The sequence below is a fragment of the Sardina pilchardus genome, chromosome 10 (genome assembly GCF_963854185.1).
Source record: "Sardina pilchardus chromosome 10, fSarPil1.1, whole genome shotgun sequence".
In the NCBI taxonomy this organism is placed as follows: Eukaryota; Metazoa; Chordata; class Actinopteri; order Clupeiformes; family Clupeidae; genus Sardina; species Sardina pilchardus.
In genome coordinates, this window is record NC_085003.1 from 22,856,878 (window position 1) to 22,882,682 (window position 25,805).

At 45.1% G+C, this 25,805-nt stretch overlaps 1 protein-coding gene across 1 annotated transcript; it reads right to left on the reverse strand.

Annotated features, from left to right (window-relative positions):
* Nucleotides 1–468: 468 nt before the first annotated feature.
* Nucleotides 469–16,192, reverse strand: LOC134093915 (1-phosphatidylinositol 4,5-bisphosphate phosphodiesterase zeta-1-like). Its single transcript, XM_062547218.1, has 13 exons — nt 16,142–16,192; nt 15,392–15,455; nt 15,068–15,284; nt 14,245–14,446; nt 12,653–12,797; nt 11,906–12,058; nt 9,969–10,151; nt 9,426–9,582; nt 9,034–9,150; nt 7,633–7,805; nt 3,701–3,827; nt 981–1,130; nt 469–749 (listed from the first exon to the last, which is right to left on the reverse strand). The coding sequence occupies exons 3-13, from the start codon at nt 15,261–15,263 to the stop codon at nt 667–669; spliced, it is 1,686 nt and encodes a 561-aa protein (XP_062403202.1). The 5' UTR covers nt 15,264–15,284; nt 15,392–15,455; nt 16,142–16,192; the 3' UTR covers nt 469–666.
* Nucleotides 16,193–25,805: the final 9,613 nt, after the last annotated feature.

A 25,805-nucleotide genomic window follows, 5' to 3' on the forward strand; every position in this document is an offset into this window, starting at 1 on the left:
CTCTGTGATCTTTGGTAGCCACTGTGCCTGTGTCGTTTTAATTGTATATAAGTGTATTATTTAACATGCTATTTATATCACCTCTGTGCCTTTTCCCTTCATGTGAACTGGAAACCTGCAATGACTGTCTTTTAGGTGGATGGATGTGGATGGGGTGTGTTATTTCTACTGTCTGTTTTTAGTCCTTGTTTTCTTTGCTGTGTGTGTGTGTGTGTGTGTGTGTGTGTGTGTGTGTGTGTGTGTGTGTGTGTGTGTGTGTGTGTGTGTGTGTGTGTGTGTGTGTGTGTGTGTGCGTGCGTTTCCCCCCTGATTTTTGGTGCCTGAAGTCCAGCTCTAATTGCTCTCACAAACCACCGTGAGGCTTGTAATTACCTGGACATGAGGAGAAGGAGGAGGGGAGGTCTAGGAGTGTGTGTTTGAGACGATTGTGTCTTGAATAAAAAAAAAAATACATTCTCAGCAGAGGAATGTGCTTTTATTTCTTTATTGTTCGCTGGCACCATGCTGCTAGCTAGCCACTCATGTGATGGCTCAGATTTGGGGGGAGGGGGGGAGAGAACCAGACCATCGGTCAGAGAACCAGGCCTTAGGTCAGGGAACCAGGCCTTAGGTCAGGGAACTAGTCCTTAGGTCAGAGAACTAGTCCTTAGGTTAGTGAACCAGGCCTTAGGAGTACCATGCGTAGATGAAGAGGGAGGCAGGATCCAGGCTGTAGCCTTCTCGAGATAGAAGGGGCACCCAACGATATCCTGAGGACAGAAAGTTCACAGACACCCACACACACACACACACACACACAGGCAGACATGCATACACACACACATGCACTCACTCAATTACAGTACACGCACTCACACAGCAGGGTAACAAATGAAAATGTTAACATCTAACAATATCTAAACTAGTAGACTTCCTCATTTTGGCACACACACACACACACACACATACAAGCATTAGTGTGTGGTGGCGTCTCGTCTGACCTTTTCTCATGCTGGTGAAAGGGAGCGTGTACTGGCCAACAAATTCGCTCTTGAGGAGTCCGGTTTGGTCCCGCACAGAGAAGCGGACCAGGGCAAGCTCGGGCACCTCAACGGTGAAGTTCATGGCAGCGTCCCACCTCGGACTCAGTGCTGAAAGAGACAGTATAGGAAGAGTGTTTCAGAGTTTCCGCAGGGTCTTATTAAGAGTCTAAAAAGTCTAAAATGTTAGTCTTTTACACATCAAGATGTATGTGAAAGTGCTGAAAAAAAAACGTTGTTTGTATTGTCAAAGGACAACTTTATTTAGCCTACTCTGCAAATAATTCTGGGACTCTGACTTCCCTTCACATTTTCTGCACTGTAAAATGTAAATGTAACTTGTTTAATCCTTCAGAAAAAAACTGTGTTTGCAGACTTGCTTTTCAGATCCTCTCAAATCTGACTCTAAAGAGTCAGAAGCCAAAATGTAAACCAGAGAAAGAAAATGAATCTGAACTGTGCTAATCACTGATGAAATCTTACTGTCACTTGGGTTTATCTTCCATCATCTATGTCTACGAATTAAACATCTCCAAATCTTTACATTCAATCAACTAACATTGCTTTCACACTTTCTTTCAAGTCTCCTCTACACACAGACACACACACACACACACACACACACACACACACACACACACACACACACACACACACATACATACATACACACACACACACACACACACTCCACCATCTCCTCTACTCAAGGAAATCAACTCTCCTGGAGACAAATTCAGCTGTCATCTTCCCCACCAGCGTGGCAGTCACAGACTTCCTGATCTGATATGTTGTTTATGGTTTAATTAAGAGGCAATCATGCGCCAGAAAAAAAGAGGGTGCGTGGTTTTTTAAAGAGCGGATTTTTCCAACGCGGCGCATGAAAAGCGGGTGGGTATGAATATGTCTATCAAATCCTCTAAGCCGCACAAGCAATTACACTCTTGAGTGGTATTTCCTCCACAGCTGCCGAGCTTTGTGACTGCTGGGGAGAGAAGAGGAGAGAGTCAGGCTAATGAGAGCCTGTCTGTCTGTCTGAGTGTCACAGGCGCGCGCGCACACACCACACACACACACACACTCAGACACAGGCACACACACCACATTTTACAGGTGGTCTACAGGGGAATGCAGGAAAATGAGCTACAGTAAGCCAATTATAAGACAAAAGATGACTAAAAGGTCAGAGCAGTAGAAAACTACTATGCTTCTAATCTAGTTGTGTTTACCAAAACTGAATCAAGAGGTATTTTGTTTGGTGTTGCTTTCTGACTTTGATCTGGTCATCAAACATCAAAGCCTTCGGTCTGAGTCTGTTCTGTTGCCATTTCCGTCTGAGTACAATCAACAAATATTCCAAGGATTCTGAGGATACAGCTGAACTACCAGTCATTTTGCATCTTGCTCTTTTCATCAGGATGCATTTGTATGTAACCAGACAGTAAAGACCAGCAAATGTCAATGAGTGTGCACAGTATGACACATATACAGTAGGTAACGTATCACTGATTTGTTCAGTGTCTGGATGTGGGTTATTAACGTCACATTCTTTTACGTATGCTTACGGACGTTTGCCTCCATAAACGTAGCTGAGTGTCATCAGGCCATAGCTTTCTCCCACTGTCTGTCTGTACTTGTACATTACGTATAACATCAGTCTGGGTTTTCTGCGCGGCATACGCCTCGGCGGAGTTTAACATCTTAAAGTACTCAGGAGGTTCAGCACTCCGTTTCCGTTCCATTTCTGGAGGCTCTTCTGGAGGTCTGTAAGAGCCGGGCCTCCTTATGCTGCTCATCTCAAAGAGCCATCTCAGCACATCGCTGCTGCTTGCACTCTCAAGGCAAACTCAGAGACTCAAATTATTATTTTGCAGGAAAAACAAAAAACTTAATTTACATTAACCTTCTCAAGTGGTGCAGCTATTGGTGAACATCTTAAAAGAATCATAAGAAACAGATCGACACACAGCGTAATGCTCTATTCCAAGTGCACATGTCTGAAAGAACATTAGGTAAGCTGAAGACCTTGAAGTGGAGAGCCTGTGCCAGCAGGCCTGGTGCGTTGCACTGAAGGACTCTCACCAGCAAATTAATTAATGTCATTAGCTGGAGTCCATACCATTCCTCGTACTTAGCCTAATTGGTCCTTGCTTTACTGCATCGCAGCACCTCCTCTATCTGTCTGTATGTACAGTATCTGACAAACTTTTTGTCTGCAGGCCATGTTTTTCTAACAGGGCACTGGCACGGGACCTACATGAGTTTCAAACAACAGTCTGAGACTGTTGACAAGTCTGACAACACTACGGAATGGCTGTAGCCTGGTTATCATCAGACTTAGTTCAATCTTTTTGAACATTAGTCTGGGGAGTCTGCGCTGTATTTCTACTGCACAAGAGGCGTGATCAATGGGCATAGTTCAAACGACTTTGTGCGCATTTGGATAGTCCTTCGACCAATCAGACCAACGATCCAGGTGCGCTTGGTGAATAAGCCTGTTTGTGATTGGTTCCAGCAAACGTGGACAGGAAGCAGGAGAGATAAATGTGAAAGTTTCCAGCCTGAGCTGCAGGGCGATATCCAGTCACCTGCAGATGAGGCTGGGTTTACCCAATCTAAAAGGGCTGTTGATTCTAAAGCCTTTTGACGCTAAGACAAAGAGACCACATCAAAGAACCAACCGTTTTGTTTGACTGCATCCGTCTGCCTTCTGCAGCAGTCGGAAACAACTCCGTGGATTTCCACTCTCACGAACGGATCCAGGGCCTTGCCAGTCCTGGAGGAAGGGAGGTTGGAGCCACTAATTACCTGTGGATTACAAAATAAAAACACAAACGCACAGAGAGAGGCAGAGGCGATTAATACCACACTTAAGTGGCACTTCACCCAAAAGATCTTTCTGAGGAGATGCTGTTTTAGCTCAGCATAGTTTAGATCCTTGGCTGTTGCTCAGGCGCAGTCTCAGCTTCACAGTAAATTGGAAATTTCCCCTCAAAGTCCCATTTTAAAGCTCCTATTTGACAGCATCATTGATGACAATCAGCTGAAATGGGTTGCTTAGCATCCGCAACGTGCAATTAGCAAAGTGCTCCCATTTTAGTCTGAAAGAAAGTGGAAAAGGTGTGTGTGTGTGTGTGCGTGCATGAGTGAATGTGTGTGCATGCGGGTGTGTGCTTTTGAGTGTATGTGCGTGTGTGTGTGTGTGTGTGTGTGTGTGCACTGTATATGTGTCAGTGTGTGTGTGCGTGTGTGTGTGTGTGTGTGTGTGTGTGTGTGTGTGTGTGTGTCTAATGGGCTTACCTGTGAGGTTGCCCACTCTGCTCTGATCCAGAGACAGAGAGAACCCAGTATCCTGTTCTCCAGCCATGTGCTGCCCTGATATCCATCACACCCTAATACCCATCACACCCTAATACCCATCACACCCTGATACCCATCACACCCTGATACCCATCACACCCTGATATCCATCACACCCTGATACCATCACACCATCTCCCTTCGTCCCATGCCTTATGCACATCCCCACCTGTGCAGGAGCACTTCATCAAGAGCTCCCATCTACAGCACGGCTGTGGCGTAAATAATCATTCATGCTTCTGCTGGGTACCACATGCTGCTTAAGCTGTTCCACCCCCTAGGACCAACCACTGGCTCACACACACTGATGTCTACTGCAGTGCAGTGAAGAATTTTCTTGAGTAAGTAATCCTGCAGAACTATTCATTTCATCATTTAGTCAGTTTTCTTTGCATCATTTAGTCAGATTGAGTTCCATGTCACTGCATGGGCCTTTGCTGTGGATCATGGGCAGTGGAGGTCTAGCAGTTAGATATGTTCCATGTGTAATGCCAGAAAGCCGTGGACTTGCTATCAGGGTCAGCCAATCTGGAGCCCCTGACCAGGGCACCTAACCTTTTGAATCGCTCCAGACGAACTGTCGCTGTAATTAGTTTTCTACAATAACATATCTGTAGTTTTTTTCCTGGGTAGGGCTGTCCATTGCATGCCTGAGTAATAATAATAATAACATATTGTGATCAAGAGTGTATCCGTACTTATCTCAGGTATTCCAGCTCAGGTGGACGTACTGTATAAGGTGGCACAAACACACAGTAGTCAATTTAATAGACTCGGGTGCCAATGCAAAATTAGAGTATTCCTCAGGTAGGTTAAAAATAAAGACGCTCTAGTCTTCGCTCTGGTTGAATAATTTACCAACCTGAGCTAACCTATTTATAAGCCAGGCCTCTTTACGCCGGAGAAATTAGACAGAACCCACATACTGGCAGCAAAAGACTCTCTAAACGCAGCGCCGCACGGGAACAGGTAGAGGTGAAGACCTCACAGATACAGCTGCACATATATGGCACTCACTGGCATGTTTTATTCAAGGGCCCAAATGGGAAATAAAGAGAGGAAATGTCTGGGGGAGAGACAGCGTGAGTGAGAGAGAGAGGGGGGGCACAGACAGAGAGAGAGAGAGAGAGAGAAAGAGGCACAGAGAGAGAGAGAGAGAGAGAGAGAGAGAGAGAGACTAACATCGTCCCTAGTTAAAGAGGTGCAATAATAACTCAGAGATAATAGGTGCAGATCTGTAGATCTCTACTAAATCACTAGATTACATTCATTTCTAGGCAGAGACTCTTAACAACCTTATTTGGGCAAGGACCAGTTTCTGCCTCACAGCCAAATTAGCACACTGCTAAATTACCATCCATTCATGCTCAGTGAAACAATATTAGAGGATTATGTCTTTGGGGAAGTATATGTTTTCAAAATCACATCTATCCGGTGTCTACTTCATCAATCACTTTCATTTTCTTAGCACTGGAGTCGAAACAGGAATTGGAAATGAAAAACAGCCATTATATGCTACCATCTGTGCTTTCACCTTGAAATGAAAGAAAGTAAGAAAATGGCACAAAGAACTGTGTGGACATCGTCATTCATATTAGATGGCCTGGCCTTTTTTAAATTACCGTTGTTGTTATCATTCTTGGTGTGAAGTGGGAGAAACCTCTCCCCTTTATGTGGCAGAATCGGGCCCAAAAACAGGCAGCTATCCAGCCTATCCTGTAGTCGTGTGTGGGGGGCATTAGTGCTAACTGTAAGCGGTGAGTATTTCATGTTCAGGTGCTTATTCATAGCAGAAGTCTTCTTATTGTATTTTAATCCAGCTGTATAGAACTTGCATGTCACCGTGGGACATTTTCAGGTCTCGTTCTCAGTGAAGTACTTCCAGACATAGGACTGTGTAGACTGTTTAGCCTTTAGCCATTTGGTCCATGACTAGCTGCTAATCTGTTGATTTTGCTACTGTGCATAAGCTACCTGAGGACAGGCCCATTATTAGTTCTGTCCATCATTGATGGTAGGCTAGGCTAGAAATGTTTTCAGTGTATTTGAACATTTCCACAATAAGACTGATAACCGTGATACTTTTGGTCTTTATAATCGTGAAGTAAATGTTCATACCATTGCGTCTCTAACTACTGTAGGATCAGATCAGGATCAGGGAATGGACTGTCAATACATCAGGCTGGAACACACAGTCTCCTCTCCCTCTCTCCCTGTCATCCAGTGCAGGTGAGGAAAAAGAGATTTGTTCACTTGTCAGCTCTCACACCCTTCGTCCCTGTGGGGAGTATGTGTATATCTTGGCTGCAGGCCATAGGCACTGCTGGCCTTTTAGCACCTGTAGGCGGCCAATTCACACTGTCAGACTGAATTAGTGCAAAACATCCAGCTCAGATGGGTAAATGTACCTGCTCTATGCGTCAGTCTTACCTATCCTCAGAGGGGAGATGCTAAAATATTATTCCGAATCATTCAGCACTCCTAGATGATTCAATTATAATCAGTAATTCATGAATGATCATATTCCTCTACAAGAGAGAGCTCTCATCATGCAACAGTGAAAGCCTAAAGTCATTTCATTTTCTTGCAGACTTCAAGAGGTCTTGTCCCTTTGCCTCTGCAGAATGTACATGAATAATTGAATTAGACCGGGCCTATCTGAAGAAGAAAATTATGCCTTTCTTCAAAAGAAGCTATTATTGTGCTGAGCCATACTGTACAATGCATTTGGGCTGTACATGTGCTAATTATCAGATTATGTAACTTCTTGGCACCCATTGTTTTGGCAGGCATCCTTGACCTTATGGAGAGTGAAGACTAAGAACTGGATGTGTTATGTGATATGAAATCCCTGTTCTTTTGTTGTGTTTGTGTCTTAATTTGAGTCATAGTGACAAGCCATTGATGGTGGAGGATTGAGCTCTTTTGTTTTTTTTTGTTTTATTTCTAAAGGCCCTACAGTACAGTTTATTATGAACATGTCCCTTTTTCAGCACTTTTCGTACATATTTGGGTATCTGGGATGGCCTCCGCATAAACACAGAAAATAACAAAACTGTTAGTTCCAACCACCTTAGCCTAATAGTGGGTTGGTCAGACTGAGTTACTGTGCGAACAGAGACAAGAAGGTTGTATCATGTTGGCGTGTTCCCTTAAAGAACAGGCAAAAATTACATAATGTAATGTGAAGGACACTTTTCTGAGAGGTATTCATTCATCTACTAACAAAACAGTGGTCATGTTGCCTCTGTACCTTCAACAGGAGGTGAGCTGGCCTCAGGTTGTGTTTGAAAGCGTTGGGATCAAAGCCGCTCTCCCCGGACCGCAGGAAATGGGGCTTCAGTACGTAGCCCGAGCCGCCGTTGTCCTGGAAACGGCCATTGTTCAGGTCCATGGGTAAGCCAAGGGACTGGAAGTTCAGAGCCACTGCGAGGGTCCAAGGCAAACCAAAGCACAATGTTAGCACTGGGGGCACAGTCACAAAGTGCAGACACGTAGGAAAAAAGGCTTCAGGCAAGCCATGCTGAACTATACAAATGTAATCCTGTAGGATTTAGCTTGCGGCGCAAGCACACTGAAGTGGAGAGAATCGGGTGTTTTTAAGACTTGTTGTCACAGACAGTGATATACATGACATGAACCCAAATTATATAGCTGCTCTGATGGCATGTGACGTGAGAGTTGCGTTGCTAGTTGCCGTTTCATCTCCGCTTTTGTTCAGTTTTGTGATTCTGCCACTTTGCATGTGTTCTGAATAAGTTCTCTGCTCAAGTCGAGTTCGGCTTTGTCAAGAGATAGAAAAGAATGTAACTGAACTGAATAGAATGAACAATATCACATTCAAGGGGAGACATTCACAAAAAACGCATTTCCTTTACACAACCGAGGGGCAAAAAGACACAGAGCATGTGGCAGAAGGAGAAACCTTGGAGATAATTCAAGTCATTTCAAGCCTCACCTCACCTGCCAGAGGGCAATTAGCAGAAAATTGTCAGTCCCTCAGTTGTATCAAAGCTGCACAGTTGGCATCAAAGGCTGTCTACCCTATCTTTCTCCATTCACATTGAGTGTGTGTGTGTGTGTGTGTGTGTGTGTGTGTGTGTGTGCGTGCGTGCGTGCGTGCGTGCGTGCGTGCGTGCGTGCGTGCGTGCGTGCGTGTGACAGTCCAGAGAACATTCATACATTTCCACAATGTACTGAGAGTGATGTGTGTAAGATGTGTGATGTGAAAGTGATGTGTCATTTCCATGTGTAACCTATGGAGCAGGTTGTGTGTCTCCTGTGTGTCCTACAGTATATGGAGATTGTGTGTCTCTTGTGTGTCCTATATGGAGGTTGTGTGTCTCTTGTGTCATATGCAGGTTGCGTGTCTCCTGTGTGTCCTACCGTATGCAGGTTGTGTGTCTCTTGTGTGTCCTATATGCAGGTTGTGTGTCTCTTGTGTCCTATATGGAGGTTGTGTATCTCCTGTGTGTCCTATATGCAGGTTGTGTGTCCTATGGAGGTTGTGTATCTCCTGTGTGTCCTATATGCAGGTTGTGTGTCCTACAGTATATGGAGGTTGTGTATCTCCTGTGTGTCCTATATGGAGATTGTGTGTCTCTTGTGTGTCCCATAAGCGGGCTGCATCAGCGAGTGTGAACTCGGCACAGACCTAACTGGATGCCGGCGTTCCAGAACTCCTGTGGGTTGAAGTTGGAGGAGAGGGTTCGGGAGCCTGCGGGATAAACCCTGCTGAGGAGCCGAGTGTTGTGCAGCACAAACTCTGCTCCTGCGAGGGGAACACACCAGAGGGATATCACCGCTTACAACAAGATTAGCAGAAAAACTCAAAACGACATTCATTTTCTCCACTATAACTGTCTCGTTCCGTCTCCACTATAACTCTCTCTCTCTCTCTCTCTCTCTCTCTCTCTCTCTCTCTCTCTCTCTCTCTCTCTCTCTCTCTCTCCCTCTCCACACTTATTAGCCTGAGTTTGATGTTCAATCGATAATGAAATGACAGAGCCATTCTGCCCTGATCTGGCCTAAGGCAAATTACCCTACCTGAGTTTTTGACCAGCTTCTTGGCTTTCTTCTCTGCAAATGATGTGTTCTCGTAGAACTGCTGGTTATCTCTGGAGTGCACGAAGCTGATAAACTTCACAGACTTGGTGTAGATGACCAAATCAGACAACGCCTGCGCTACTACGACCTTCTTTTTCTGTGTGAAACAACCAGCTAAATGTTCAGGAGGGGTATAAAACCCTGACGGAATTGTTCTAATAACCTATTAGGCCTAAGTAACATAACACTGCGCTTATGAACTCTAAGGGTGGGTGAGTTACCTTGAGTCTTAAAATGCTCAGGGGAATGTGGATGTTCACATTTTACATATCCTACTTAACTCTTTGGATTGTCACAGAAATGCATCAGTTGTAAAGTTTCAAAGTTGCTATAGTAACAGACCATCCACAGAGGCAGACAGCCTGCTACATTGCCATTGTCATTGCATCATACTTTGGGTTCAAAACACTCAGGGCCACAGCCCTATATGGTGAGCCACTGAATACAGCTTTTCAACAGTTTAGAAAAGTCTGCTCGTCTTACTTTTTTCTTTTTGAACCTCTTTGCTGGCACTTCTTCCTCCTCATCATCAGCATCCTCTTCCTCATCGCTCTCCTCCACACCGGCCTCTCCATCAGCATCCGCCTCAGACGCCCTGGACTCCAACTCCGGCTGCGCTGTTGAGTTCAGCTTTTTGTTCTTTATGAGAACTTTATACTTCAGCTCCTGTCAGCAGATCAGTAGTCTCTGGTCAGTATACTTTGTGGTCATTTAAGGGCAAGCCAGAACTGTGATACCCATCCATGTCTATTCAATATCCAATATTCATTGTCCAATGTTACTTTAATGTATTAACAAATACAGACAAGTCATTAATCTCTGAACAAACGAAGAGTATGTTACAAATCGACTTCTATAAAAACAAGGTAGGCCTACAGTACAGTATACAGTACAGGTGGACCAACATAGAGGAACGTAAAAACAATAAACAGAAAATATTTATATGATTAGTGATTAGGCTACTTATTGGTACCATAACAGGCAAATATTTTTGTACAGGATTTAATAATCTTATCATGGATGACTTACTTGGGGGGAAACATTTTCTCTATCTGGAATGAATCATATGGCAGCATAGCAAATGTCACATTTTCCAGGAGCAAAAACCCACAACGACCAAACCTCTCTCATCAATAAATCTCCTCACCCACTGCCAGTGAACAAATTGAACATGTGGTTTCTCAGATAGTGATAACCACACGGAGCCCTGATATTTTTACATTTAAGATTTATACACACCCTAGATATTAAAAAAAAACATCCACGCAAGTGATTGAAAGCAGAGGCAACACTTTTCATCCGTACAACTGGAATACCACTGTTTGTGGTATATCATATCATAACAATGCATTTTTAAAAACACAGATTCTGCAGAACAGCTTATGGTGAAGTCTCTAAAGCCGGCCCTTTAATCAGCTCCACCAGACTCACTCCACTGCCGCCTGGCTGGGGCTCCAACGACAAATAACTATACGCTGGGATATCCAGGATCTATACAGCATCTTAAGGACATCGAGCCCGTTGGGAGGGGTGGGCATTCTGGGCAATGACATGCCTCTGTGGAAAGTGCAGTACTCTAAGCTCACACAGAAACAACATTCTTTTCAATCCATTTTTGTTAAGAAAGCAAAAGGATTGTGTAATAAAGAAGTCAATAGCCTATTTTTAGTAGCACATCTTTTACCCAGTATTTATGCCTCATGTCTATTGAAATTCAATTGCTATAGTAGTGAGGATATATTGTTCCTGTGTGTGTGTGTGTGAGAGAGAGAGAGAGAGAGAGAGAAAGAGAGAACCTATGCCATGGTTGTATGTATGTATTGACATGCTAGTCCATAGATATATACAGTATGTGTTCTATATATATCTATGTGCTAGTCTGTATCAGATATGGATTTCATGTATTGTGCAGGACATGAATTGGGAACACCACAGCAAAGTCAACATGAGATGCCTGTCTCTGACACCACAAAAGACAGTATGGAGATTAAAGTCCAAATATCCAAAGCTGTTATACTACCATGGCATGGAGTACACACCACACAATACTGCACAGTCACAGCGCTGAAAAATACCCTTCCTACCCCAGAGCACTCTGTCAGTGTCTAAGGCTCTGCATGGGCTGAAGGGAGGCCATAGACGGATAATGCATCATGCTAATAAAGCACGCGACGTGAGGAGGACTGCATTGTTCATAGGCAGGTAAAACAAAGTAGGTCTTTAAACTCCTATGGAGTAGCTGACACTATTTTTTTTTGTTCCATATTATGGAATGCCTGATTTGATACCACTGAAGGTAAATCAGAGCAGCCTCACCAAGACTCTACCGGCGGCAACATTTCTTCAATGGCTGTCAGCAGACCTGCTTAAAGCTGGATCGGTGGCAGTTAGGCTAGTGAGAGCTTTGAGCAGTGACTTACGTCGGGGCTTGGCAGACCTCCCTGGGCATCCACGGCTAGGCCGGTCTCCAGCAGCATGTCTCCCAGGATGGAGGTGAGGTAATGGGCCATGACCTCCTGCTGCCCGCGGCTGCAATGGTTCTCCAGGGAGAGGATGACGGGGTGCGGAGAAGCCTACAAGGACACCCATCTACATCAGTCCATCTCACTAATGCGTGCATCAAGTCTCATTTCATTTTAGGATTAAAAATGTAGGAAGGCCTGGGCCTCCCTTAGATAGCGTTAAGAAAATGTAACATTTCATGAAGGATATTTGATCATTTTTTCCCCATGATTTTTAATATGGGTTGATATACAGCGTGTGCAAGAGTAGATCTTCTCTCTTTGGCTCCATCTGATTTCTCTCATACACAGCGTAGAAGTCCCACTCTGGCTCTCAGCTGTGCAATTCACTGCAGTTAAAAGGCAGTGGTATGTTGAGAGACTGTCTCTCTGTGAGGGTCTCCTCTGTTCATGGAACTACTGAAGATGTTCTGAGCTCCACTGATCAAAGCCTGAATTTGCACCCCACAGTGCAGAGAGCTGACTACTAAGGAGCTGTAATATTCATAATGATCTCCACAGTCAGAGAGAGAGAACATCAGGAAAGAGAGGGAGAGAGAGAACATCAGGAGAGGCAGAGAGAAAGAACATCAGGAGAGAGAGAGAGAGAGAGAGAGAGAGAGAGGCAAGAGCATAGTTCTCCTTCAACACTCCATGCCTGCGTACCATGAAGGCGTACTCTTGCACTGTGGCTATGACATCTTTAAAGAGGATCTTGCTAGTGAGGGTGTAGCCATGGTAGACGATGGGCTCCGTATCCGGACCGTCCCAGCAGTCGATCTCCAGACAGCGGCAGCCTCTCCTAAGAGCACTGTTGGGACACACACACACAACACAGTGTCAGAACCAGCACGCAGAGGGAAGCTCAGCAAGTGCTGCAGACAGACAGAGATAACACTAGAGCAGCCTGTTGTTGTTGTTGTTGTTTACAGGCCCTCCTGGCCCTTAATGGGAGTGCACATAGCACTTGCTGTTTGTTATTTGCTGACTCCAGCTGGGACTTATCAATAATGCAGTAACGTATGGCAATGTAAGGCCCTGCTGAAATATGTTCAACACACAAACCCAAAACAGTCGGTCAGAGAGAGTGGGGAAAGGGAGTGGAGCAGAGAGATACCCCCCACCCCCCAAGATCTATCCATTTTCAGCCCCCTCTCTCTGATTTTTATCTCATTCTGATAAAAAAAAAATCTTATTTCACTGGTATATTCACGGTTGTCAGATCACTTGATCGCGACTTACAGTAAGACTGTTCTTGATAATCATTTTTTGCATTGATTGTGCAGTAGTCCAGTCATGAACATGGCTGTGACTGCATTGATTGAACAATAGCCTATTTGAAGTAGCAGGTACCACTGAGCGTTGGGGAGTTAATCAATCCTATTTCTTCCCAGCCACAGCCGTCCTACTATGAAACTTTGAAATACAAATCAAAGTCCTGTTGATTTATGTTGACTTGCCTTTAATCTAGCTATGTTCAGTGTGCAAATGAATCTCTTCATGGGCTTGGAGACTCCTATTAAACGGCCGCATTATGCTGAGTGTTGTGCTTTTGTTTTAATCATGGCTCTCGTGCAGGCCGCCGCGCGTGCCGCCAAAGACAAAAGGGGCACGTGGAGGGGTCAGGAGTAGCCTTCCACCGGTCCACTCTCATTAGGGAAGTAAAGCAGCCCACCCCCAACCCCCTCCCACCGCGGCTCTGTGCGTTCGGCACGAGGGCTGCAGATTACAGGGCAGCACGGCCGGTCGCGAGGCACTCAGGAAGCCCATAAATACCCCGTTTCTGCTGGCCTCAGCCCGTTTCCTTGCCTACATTGTTGTAATCTGTCAGTTTGCCCGCTTAAAAAACGGGCTGCAGGACCCGGTGAAATATCCAGATCGGATCCCAGCAAAGAGGAAACACCGTCAGTCTCTGAGCTGAATAATGATGCTCATTTAGATTTGAACTTTCGAAAACTGATGCACTTTCAGACCAGACTGACTGTATGTCCATCACAAATTATGCTAGATCAGATATTATACCTGTTGTACATATTACATCCAAAACACTGATCATACACACTTGATATACTGTAGACTCATTCATCATTAGGAAGACCAACAACAGAAATGGTCCGTACCGTGATGTACTGTAGGCCTTTCAGTAGGCTACCTGATGTGGGTATTCTACTTGATGTGGGTGTTCTAGTACCTGATGTGGGTATTCTAGTACTTAATGATGACATTCCAGTATCTGCAGTATATCGGTATTCTAGTACCTGATGTAGGCATCTAAGTGGCTCTTTCCCACCAGCTGGTCTCCAGTCAGGTATGTGTTGTGGGAGGAAGAGATGAAGTAATGGCAGAGAGGCTGACTCATGTCTTGGTACACACATGTGTGGCTCTGGTCGAACACACAGCAGTCCTTTGACTCCATTAGCCGTAGGAAGCCGTCAAATGTCATGTTTATCTCTGTTCTGGCTGTACAGAGTCAACAACAAGAAGAGAAGCATGTGAATGTTTATTTCAATGACGCACTGCAGTTACAGTCTGGCCTATTTTTTGCTCATCTGTTAAAAGATATTAGGCCCCTGGACATTTTTTGTTTGTTTCATTTCATTATAGTGGAGTGATATTTTATTACATTGACGCAAAAAGCTTTGCTCCTTTGGGACATTTGAAGGCTGATATAATTGCATTGTATCTGTACTTTCATCTGTGGGACCAAAGTTAAATCAGGATATTGTCCTATACCCCTGTATGAGTCATTTTTGCCCCTTAGCAAATTATTTGTAGCTGAGTTTTCTCAACCCATCAATTCTGCTACCCAGAGCTTTTTTTTTTTTTTTTTAAATCTATTTTGCTAAGTTTTATATTTAGAGGTGTTTAGGAAAAGAACCGAGCGGAAAGAGCCCAACTCATGTCACACTTGATTAACCTGCATCTGTGCTGCTTGACTAAGCTTTTCTATAGCCGACCCAAGTAAAGTCCTACAGAATGCATGCATATTTATGCTGTCATAATGGTGATATAATTATAATAGCATCATAAAGAGCCACTTGATTTGCATTTTGACTTCCAGGAGCAAAACACTCGGCTAACCTGACTCATCCACCTCATATCTGTCAATCAAGGCCTCGGCTGTCTCCTGATTGGCTGAGACCTCCACCTGCTCCTTGTGGAGGAAGGTAAGCAGGGCGGAGGCTGTGAGGCGGTTGTCATGGTCGCAGGCATAGCACTGGAAGATGTGCTGGATGTCACTCCTCCTGGAGGTGGGGGGCTTCTTCTTCTTTGACATGAAACTCCTGCCCTGGTCCCTCTGCAGTTGGAGAGGTTTGGATTCTGAACTACTACAATGTTGTGGAGTGGAGTACAGTATTGAACAAGCTTTTGTTTCTGTTCTGTTTTTCAAAGTTATACCTTTACCTTATAACATCCCCTTTCTTATCCAGTCAGACATCATTGGTTGCCAGTGGACCTGAGTTGGAGTCTGGAGAATAGAGAGCTGGTTAGCGTTAAAGTAAATGATGCACGTCTCGTCTCACGGCTCGTGACATGCCTATCTTGCTCCCAAATCTGATGCTGAGATATCTCCCAGCATTCATGAGTGTGGGAGCATGATAGCATAATAAACAGAGACAGTCTGAACTGGCCACATTCACTCTGTTCCTCCTCAGGACAGAGATGAAAGTAAAGCAAGAAAGAGAGAAGTGGTAGCAGATGGAGATGGAAAAATTACTTTCAAATAGCTCTAAATCTCTCTGTCACTGAATAAAGCTCGGTTGGTCTTCGGCTTTCAGAAAGCGCTCTTAATCACACTTTTCCACATATTGCTTAATGCTGGTGTTTAATACTAAAATCAACATTGGTTGCATCACACTCCAACTCATTTCTCCAAATTAGTACTTTTGTTAGGCTGACAAAATGCTTAATGCGACCAGCCCTCATCACTGCCTTTGACAGTTACCAAAGCATATGGAGGATCAATAAGGCTTTCCTAACACACCTATTTTCACCTCCACTGAGCCACTGCAAATGAAGCACTAATGTAACTTGCCTTAATTAAATTGTCTGTGTAGCTGAGTCAAGTGACGGGGAAATTTAGCTGATTCTTAGTCGCATAATGACTAAACTCTGAAAATGCTGTCTTTTCCGTTTCCATTTCAAAAAGCCTACCTTTAGGAAGTTCCCAGGGAGGTTCACAACAGCTGAGTATGGGATATCAACTGGATCAGAACTATTTTCATCTATTTCCATGGCAACCTCTGTATAGAACTAATTGAAGTGTCATAATGATGGTCTTCCTTCCATAATGCGGGTGAGGACCAATGTGTTGAGCAATACTTTTTCAGTACATAATATAATAATGATACTATGTTAGTCATCAAAATATCACATCATGCACGATTCCACTTTGCCACATTCAAAACGAGCATATGAGGTATGTGTAGATAGATGAAAGCTTTGATTTGTTCTGTTTTTTATATTAATTATTAATCTGAATTAAAATTCATGTTCTTTTGTCCCTGATGTTTGTTGTTGTTGTTGTTGATTATGAACTTGTGCTGTAAAAGAGCTCAATGCTCAGTCATTCTTCCCTGAATAAATAATGGTTACATGACTGCCTGTTCTTTTTCTCCATGTCACTTGGGGTTTGATTTATAAACATGCCACGATCCCGATGCATTGATAGCTGATCTGTAAGTAAAAGCTTCATGGCCTGGATGTGGGCTGTGCTTGCCCTCTGCTACGGTGCGGTGTGGTGCGGTGGGGTGGGGTGTGGTGTGGTGCGGTGCGGTGCTGTGCCTGAGGTGGGAAGCGTCGGGGATGAGTCAGTGGTGCACAAGAGTAGTCATCAGCAGCCCTGTCACAGCTCAGTAGCTGCAGGCCAGCCTGAGGAGAAAAGACTCTAGGCTGTCAGGCTCTTCGGATAAGCATGCTTGATGAGATAATACCCTCGCAGCGGAAGATAGAGGAACAGGGCGATGGTGCCGCTCTCACACGTCACATCTCAATTCTCTCACAGCGACAGATAGAGGAACAGGGTGATGCTCTCATCGCACAGATGAACGGGCCGATACTGTTGCTCTCATCTCACAGGGAGGAACAGGCCGATACCGTTGCTCTCACATCACATCTCAATTCTCTATAGGGAACAGGGTGAATAGGGAATACTCTCCCTTATAGTGGAAAGAGCAGCATAGCTCTTACCCGTCAACAGCTCATTAATGATGTGATGAGGCCATGTAGATGGTTGGGAAGGTGTTTTGTGTTACCACTTGGCAGACGCACTTGTTGACTGAATTCAGATCAATATGGTAATAACGTTCATTAAAGCAGCACTAAAGAAAATTTGCTCTTGGGCTTGAGAAGCACAATGATAATCAATGTATGTCAATGTATGTCAACCAATCAGATTGGTAATTGAGACTGACGGCCACTGGCCGACTCTACATGTCAAGTCGGGCAAAACTGGCCAAAATTAGCCCCGACACCGCCGACGACTGGCGACTACACAGCAGGACACAACAAACAGACTCGAGTCCCCGACCGCCCCCAACCGCCCCCGACTTCCCGACGGCCGATTATTGGGTTGGTGTGTTCAGGCCTTTATTTGCATGTTCTGCCTCTTCCCTAGTTCCGCTTGCCTCTCTTCTGATATCCCCCGCACTGGGCAGCCAGGGGCAGAGCACCTCTGACGGCCTGCTGGCTGGCTGCGAGTCCACATGCTCCAGGAGCTGTGCGAGTGTAGGAGGACGGGCCTTTGCTGCTCAAAGTCTGGAGTGAGTGAGTGAGCGGGCACGGAGCAGACAACCACACGGGCGCCACAGCAATGCCACTGCAGCTGGCGCGGCGCGGCATTGGCAGTAGAGACGCGTCCCCTGCCGGCCCGCCAGCCTCCTCTGCCCCCACAGCACAGCAGGGTTTATGCCACGCCAGCCGAGGAGGACAAACAAGCGCTGCTTGCTATGCACAGGTCCTCCTTGTACCAGTCCACCCCTGGGTGATATCTCAGTGCCGCAGAGCAGAGGCCAGGTACTGCGCAGTGCAGGCGGTTGGCTGATGGAGGCTGCAGGGCCAGTCCACACATGTTGAGGAACTGCCAAAAAAAGCTGTTAATGATTGTTTTTGTTTTCTTACTGTAATCAGGGAGGGCGGTTTATTTGTTTTCAATCATGATAGAAGTTTGGGACTAAAATAAAATGCTAGATTATGCAATTGAATGGAAGATAAAAGTAGCCTACAACAGCGAGGTTCCTATTTTCCAAGTAAACAAGACATTATGTGATGCCCTTACAGGCTACCAACTAACTATTGGACAGTTTATGGTGTGTGTGTGTGTGTGTGTGTGTGTGTGTGTGTGTGTGTGTGTGTGTGTGTGTGCATGTGGAAGAGTTAGAGGCAGGAGAGGCTGACACATATTCCCACCAGGGTTCACGGCATGTTAACCAGCAAAAAAAGGCGTTTAATCAACACACTCTAGTGCCCACATCCACACACACACACACACACACTCTCAGGCTCCGGTTAGCGCTCGGGAATCACACGCCTCTTTTCCCTCATGCTATCGCTCCACCCTCCACCTCCACCCTCCACCTCCACCTCCGCGCTGCGCTGTCCTCACGTCACCCCCGTCGTCATGGCAGAGGAGATGGATGGCCCAGTGCTGGCCTGCCTGCCAGGGCTGCAGCAGCAGCAGCATGCTCACAGAGCCCCATCTGAAGGAAATTACAGTACGCCACTCTGTCTGTTGTTTCATGCTTCATGTGCCTGCTCCTCCAGATAACTGTCAGTCTGTTAACCCCACTTGTCTGGACAGCGGGGCGTTATTTATCTACCTATCTATATATCTATCTATCTATCTACCTACCTACCCTATATACAGTATCTATCTATCTATCTATCTATCTATCTGTTTGTTTGTTTGTTTGTTGGTTGGTTTGTTTATGCATTTTAAACGGGGCTAAATGCAAAATGGGCCTGAAGTTAGAGCTGATGTCTGCAATGAGGCTTATCTGTAAGATGACCTCTGGCTGCGTCCTGTCGTCTTTAGAGTGGACGACTCGTCTGGAGTCATGTAAGGTCACTAACCCCCAAGATCCCGTGCCACGAGGGGGGGGCAGCCTCTGAGCGACGGAAACAATGAGGAGACGTGAGGGGACAAGGCTTGCATCTCCTCAGGGGCTCATTGCATCTGACTGGCTAATTCTCACTCGCTTGTCCTCCAGCGCTCCAAACACACACACACACACACACACACACACACACACACACACACACACACACACACACACACGTAAGCGCACACACACACGTAAGTGCGCGCGCACACACACATACGTAAGCGCACACACACACACACACACACACATTTATTTCTTTACCCCTCGCAGCGCATGTGTCATTAGAGAGGTGATGACGCCACCACCCAGTTAGTCATGCTATTGCACATGTGTGCCCAATCATGTATCTCTAAAGTGGAGGAGCCGCAGACACACACACACACACACACACACACACACACACACACACACACACACACAGGCCCACAGCTGGGTCGAGGTAAACACAGGCCACTCAGCAATGGACGATTTAGGAATCAAACAAGAATCCTTCAAAGGGCAGTGTGCACAAATTCAAAGCAGTCTTGCCACGTTTTAGAGTGGAATCAGGTGGAAGGATAAAGCTGTAGGCAAACACATCTGAGCAGGCAGGACAGTGAGGAGGGTCTTTCCTAACACGCCACCAACTCAACCAACACCTGCCACTTCTATCAAACTAGAAAAGCACTCCGGGAGCGCAGACCTCCGCCAAGCGAAAACATAACCGCCTCCTGAATCAAGAAATCCATCCATAACTTTGAGTTATCTTGCTAACAAACAGACAAACAGACAAACAAACGAACAAACAAACCCTGATGAAAACATAACCTCCTTGGTGGAGGTAAAAATACCAGCCATGGCTAACACAACCATACCAAACAAGTGCAGTGCCACCACAATTCCACCATAAACACTTTGTCATCTTAAATAAACAACCGGGTTGTTTAAACAACTGAGTACAACAGCACGGCATTTTGCCTGGCCTACAGTAGAGTATATGCAGCTAAGGTTCTCACTGTTCTCACTACAGGCCTGCCGTGCTGCTGTCAGGTTTAATCGCAGCCCACTTGATGTATTGCCTCTGCAGTCACTCAGCGGCTCTCCTGTGGGGCGGGATCACGGTGACGGACACGGCAGCATGCTAAGAGATCTTTAACCAGAGGACAGCAGACGAGCACTTCAGAAACACCTTGTCTTACCGCAGAACATAAACAGTGTGTCACTGTGTGATACACTGTATTTCAGTTATAGCCTAACAACGTGTGTTAATGTTGACAGAGAACTGACCTTGCCTCTGTAATGGCGATCACATTAACTTTTTGAATGAGGAGGGGGTTCTTTATTGGTCAGGTGCTACTCTTGTTAAATGTTACATTTCATTCAAGTCTTTCAATTGATTGAAAACAGTATTTTAACACATTTAAATTGTACTTTTACATCAGGTCCAAATAAATGACTGCCATAGGTGCTGTCCTTGCATATATTGGAGTAAACTATGTGCAACTGTTCCTTCCAACTCAGCTAAGTACATGTATATCTGGGATTGCCTCATATTAAACTCGGCAATTGCATTTTTGTCTAACACCCTTATTATAATACAACAAAAACAATTTGAGGCCCTTTCATGTTTTTCAGGATACTGCAGAAGCCATTTCAATCCTTACATGAAAGTGAATGACTTCAGTAAATTGTCATTCTGTCTCAGTCATAAACACATTACCCTATCTGCTCTCTGGGAAATTAGTTTTCAGGCATAAATAAACTGACAAAAATATCTAACATGTTTTGCAAATTTCTTTTCTTTGAAAAAAGGAGGACAATGTGAGAATCATGTCTAAGAAAGGCAGTGACAACTGAACACCATGTATTTTCAAAAAAAGTGAATTCTTTTTTAATTTGTCAGAATAAACTGAGATTAGTTTCAGGGGATTTTATTTGTAACAGTCACACACTTATTGCAAGGAAAAGAGTGTCTAGCCATTATGTAGCGTCAGTAATGTCTGTTAAATTAAGGACATGTCTCTTAACCAAACACGGCAATAGATTTCACTATTGAACATCTTATACTCAAGACTAGCATGCTACCAGATCTGCTTATATCATTGGGATCATCAGAGAAGCAACTGTGCTAGCCTATCATTTGATTTTTTACTTTAAACTAGTCAGAGATTTAACTTCATTCCAGTGTGTCTTGTTCCAGAGGCGTCGCCCGCCCCCCCACACTTGTGTGTTCATGTGTTAGGATGTGTGGTGGGCTCCACAGCAGAGCTGACTTGTGTATTCGTGTGTTAGGATGTGTGGTGGGCTCCACAGCAGAGCTGACTTGTGTGTTCGTGTGTTAGGATGTGTGGTGGGCTCCACAGCAGAGCTGACTTGTGTGTTTGTGTGTTAGGATGTGTGATGGGCTCCACAGCAGAGCTGACTTGTGTGTTCGTGCGTTAGGATGTGTGGTGGGCTCCACAATAGAGCTAACTTATGTGTTCGTGTGTTATGTGTGGTGGGCTGCACAGCAGGGCTGACTTGTGTGTTCATGCGTTAGGATGTGTGGTGGGCTCCACAATAGAGCTAACTTATGTGTTCGTGTGTTATGTGTGGTGGGCTGCACAGCAGAGCTGACTTGTGTGTTCTTGTGTTAGCATGTGTGATGGGCTCCACAGCAGAGCTGACTTGTGTGTTCGTGCGTTAGGATGTGTGATGGGCTCCACAGTAGAGCTGACTTGTGTGTTCATGCATTAGGATGTGTGATGGGCTCCACAACAGAGCTGACTTGTGTGTTCATGTGTTAGGATGTGTGATGGGCTCCACAGTAGAGCTGACTTGTGTGTTCATGTGTTAGGATGTGCGGTGGGCTCCACAGCAGAGCTGACTTGTGTGTTCGTGTGTTATGTGTGGTGGGCTGCACAGCAGAGCTGACTTGTGTGTTCTTGTGTTAGCATGTGTGATGGGCTCCACAGCAGAGCTGACTTGTGTGTTCGTGCGTTAGGATGTGTGGTGGGCTCCACAGCAGAGCTGACTTGTGTGTTTGTGTGTTAGGATGTGTGATGGGCTCCACAGCAGAGCTGACTTGTGTGTTCGTGCGTTAGGATGTGTGGTGGGCTCCACAATAGAGCTAACTTATGTGTTCGTGTGTTATGTGTGGTGGGCTGCACAGCAGGGCTGACTTGTGTGTTCATGCGTTAGGATGTGTGGTGGGCTCCACAATAGAGCTAACTTATGTGTTCGTGTGTTATGTGTGGTGGGCTGCACAGCAGAGCTGACTTGTGTGTTCCTGTGTTAGCATGTGTGATGGGCTCCACAGCAGAGCTGACTTGTGTGTTCGTGCGTTAGGATGTGTGATGGGCTCCACAGTAGAGCTGACTTGTGTGTTCATGCATTAGGATGTGTGATGGGCTCCACAACAGAGCTGACTTGTGTGTTCATGTGTTAGGATGTGTGATGGGCTCCACAGTAGAGCTGACTTGTGTGTTCATGTGTTAGGATGTGCGGTGGGCTCCACAGCAGAGCTGACTTGTGTGTTCGTGTGTTAGGATGTGCGGTGGGCTCCACAGCAGAGCTGACTTGTGTGTTCGTGTGTTAGGATGTGCGGTGGGCTCCACAGCAGAGCTGACTTGTGTGTTTGTGGGTTAGGATGTGTGGTGGGCTGCACAGCAAAGCTGACTTGTGTGTTTGTGCGTTAGGATGGTGGGCTGCACTGCAGAGCCGCAGGAGATTGGCAGGGTCATGCTGGTTCTTGTCGAGCAGGCGGCCTCCTCAACTCCATCACTGTCTGGGGCTTCATGTCGGCATGGATGGAGTCAAAGCACAACAATGGAGCTCTCTCCAAGAACGCTTATTCATGCAGATCAGCACAGTGGTGTACAGTAACTGAGAGGCACAGACCTGGTTTAGGCAAAAACCTGGTGCTGTTCAGGAGGGCAACAAAACACATTTGTGCATTTCAGGAGGGCAACAACATACCTTTGGCTGTTCAGGAGGGAAACAAGATATGATTTGCTGCGGTTCAGAAGCAGGGCAACAGGACACCTTTAGCTGTTCAGGAGGAGGGCAACAACACATCTTTTGCAGTGTAGGGCAACAAAATACTTTGCCGCTGTTCAGGAGGAGGGTAACAAGACACTTTGTGCTGTTCAGGAGGAGGGTAACAAGACACTTTGTGCTGTTTAAGAGTAGGGCACTGTGTGGTATGCCGTTTTAATAACCTTCTTGAAGGCTTCTTCTAAAGCAATACTAAGCACTTTTCCTCTGTTACGCACGCTATTTGTTTATCCAGCAAATAACGATGTCCACAGACATGGTAACGAATGTTGCATAACGAGCTAAAAGTATGATCCGATATCGAATCATGCCAAATTTGTAGCTTCTTATGTCTCATTCCATCGAACTACAGATCCGCTACCCGATCTGGTAAACTTGTGGTTATAGCCGATATGAGGGCCGCGAAGCAAATGCAAAAAACATTATTTTAAGGTACAGTACAATAAACTCTGTAGTGTTGCTTTAAGTGTGACCCATGGAGACAAATGAGGATGCTATGTGACATTTTCCCCAGACAGACTGGCTTTCCATTTACTGAAACATTTGTTTAGCTAATTGTGTTAGCAAGCGAGCACAATTTGTTTGTAAAATGCTTTACTGTAATATAGTGATTGACGTTCCAGTCAAACACTGAAATAAATGAATAAATTACAAAATAAAAAATAGTTTGTATTTGTATTTGTGTTACAAATGACAAAATCCATATTTTTAATACAGGAATCATATATACTGCCCATCCTTGACTACATACTGTATACTTAATAATTCATACCCAGCAAGTGTATAAAGAATCCAACAACCTTGCCAAAGAGAAGAGATAAATATTTAACAGAGGCCATTTCCTCTCTTTCCTAAAAGAAGAGCTGAGTTGGTATCCATTTGGAGAACATGTTGTTTAACATGCTGGCTTTTAGATTAACATGACATTCACATTAATAAGAAACAGAGATATGCCACATCAGAGCCTGGCAGTCATGCCACTGACCTTCCATTTGTTTAGGCCACAGATGCAAGGCAGTTCCAGTGCATATAACATAACAGAGGACATTTTGAAGCACTTAAGTCACTCTGATTATTTATTTCATTAAATCCCTGCATGGATTCATGATGTTTTCAACAATTGTAATTGTATCTGTACAATTGCCTGGCTTCAGTAGCTTCCACAGTCAGAGCTGTTACAGTAATAGCATATGATTAGTGAGTAGTGACATTTTTATAGCCTCACCTTTCATCTGGTCAGCGCCAGCTTCAGTGCAATAGCTCTCTCCTGTATGTTGTTGTTGTTGTTGTTGTTGTGCAATAGCTCTCTCCTGTTATGTTGTTGTTGTTGTTGTTGTTGTGCAATAGCTCTCTCCTGCTATGTTGTTGTTGTTGTTGTTGTTGTGCAATAGCTCTCTTCTGTTATGCAGCACCTTGCCCTCTCTACTCGCTCCTCTCACCTCCTCTCCTCTCCTCTCCTCTCCTATCTTCTTTTCTCCTCTCCTCTCCCCTCAGACTTATGGCAGAATATGAACCTGTCTGTGCAGCATCCTCTCCTCTCCTCTCTCCTCTTGCCTCAGTCTTGGCCAAGTGGTGTTGGCTGGCTCTTCAGCTGCTGGGTTGGTGGCTGCTGGTGAGACTAGGGTGAAACATCTGGATGTCTGGTCGTTCCAGTAGGCTATCTGTCACAGTTGGCTCTCTTCATCTCTTACCCCTCTGCTGGTGTGTAAATAGTAAGCATTTTATTTAATTTACCCAAACAACCCCCCCCCCCCCTCCCCTTTTCTTTTTTTTTTTTTGCTGAGCATAGCAGCTGCAGTGAAGACACGCCACTGAGCCGACAGACCACTGATTAATTGTCTGCCTGCACTGTGTGAGAGAGAGAGAGAGAGAGAGGGAGAGAGAGAGGGAGAGAAAGAGGCAGGGGAAGTGAGCATCATCTGAAATGGATGGATGCAAGAGCAAATTGCATGTTCTCCAGTGCTGACAATGCACACATGTGATGGGACAAGACACACTCCACACATGAGCACACGCCATTTCTGATTTCAATTGGATGGTGCTTGTGTTGACTTAGACTAGAGGACTCTTGGCAGAAGAGAGGAGTGATGAGGATGGGGATGTGGCCTAGCACATGGATAAACACACTGAGTCACATTAAAGGCAGTGTAGACTGATTCGTTTACGTCACACTTTTTCTTGCGGTGTGAACTCTCAGTTAGATGTCATCCTTTTGATCATGACGCTGGAGAGGAACAATTCAGACCATGCAGCTAGTTCAGCGTTCAGCGACACATTTGACAGACAATTGTCAGCATGTTAAGTCACCCAAAAAGTAATGTCGACACAAGTCACAGACATTACACAGCTGTAATCGCATCAACAAGAACAATATCAGCTTTTACGTTGACATCAAATGATTGAAAGAACAATCTGAGCTGTCTTTGCTTTCTCGAGTCCTTGCTCTGATTTAGTGTTTACAGTTCATTTCAGTTACAGCTCATTTCTTTACGATCATCTACCCCCCTCCGCTAGCACACACACACACACACACACACACACACACACACTCTCTCTCTCTATCTCTCTCTCTCACACACACACACACACACACACACACACACACACACACACACACACGGAACAGCACCTATTTATAAGCCTCCTTTCTAGATATTCAAATGAATGAATGCGCCTTGAGAATTTACAGATTTTTACTGTTA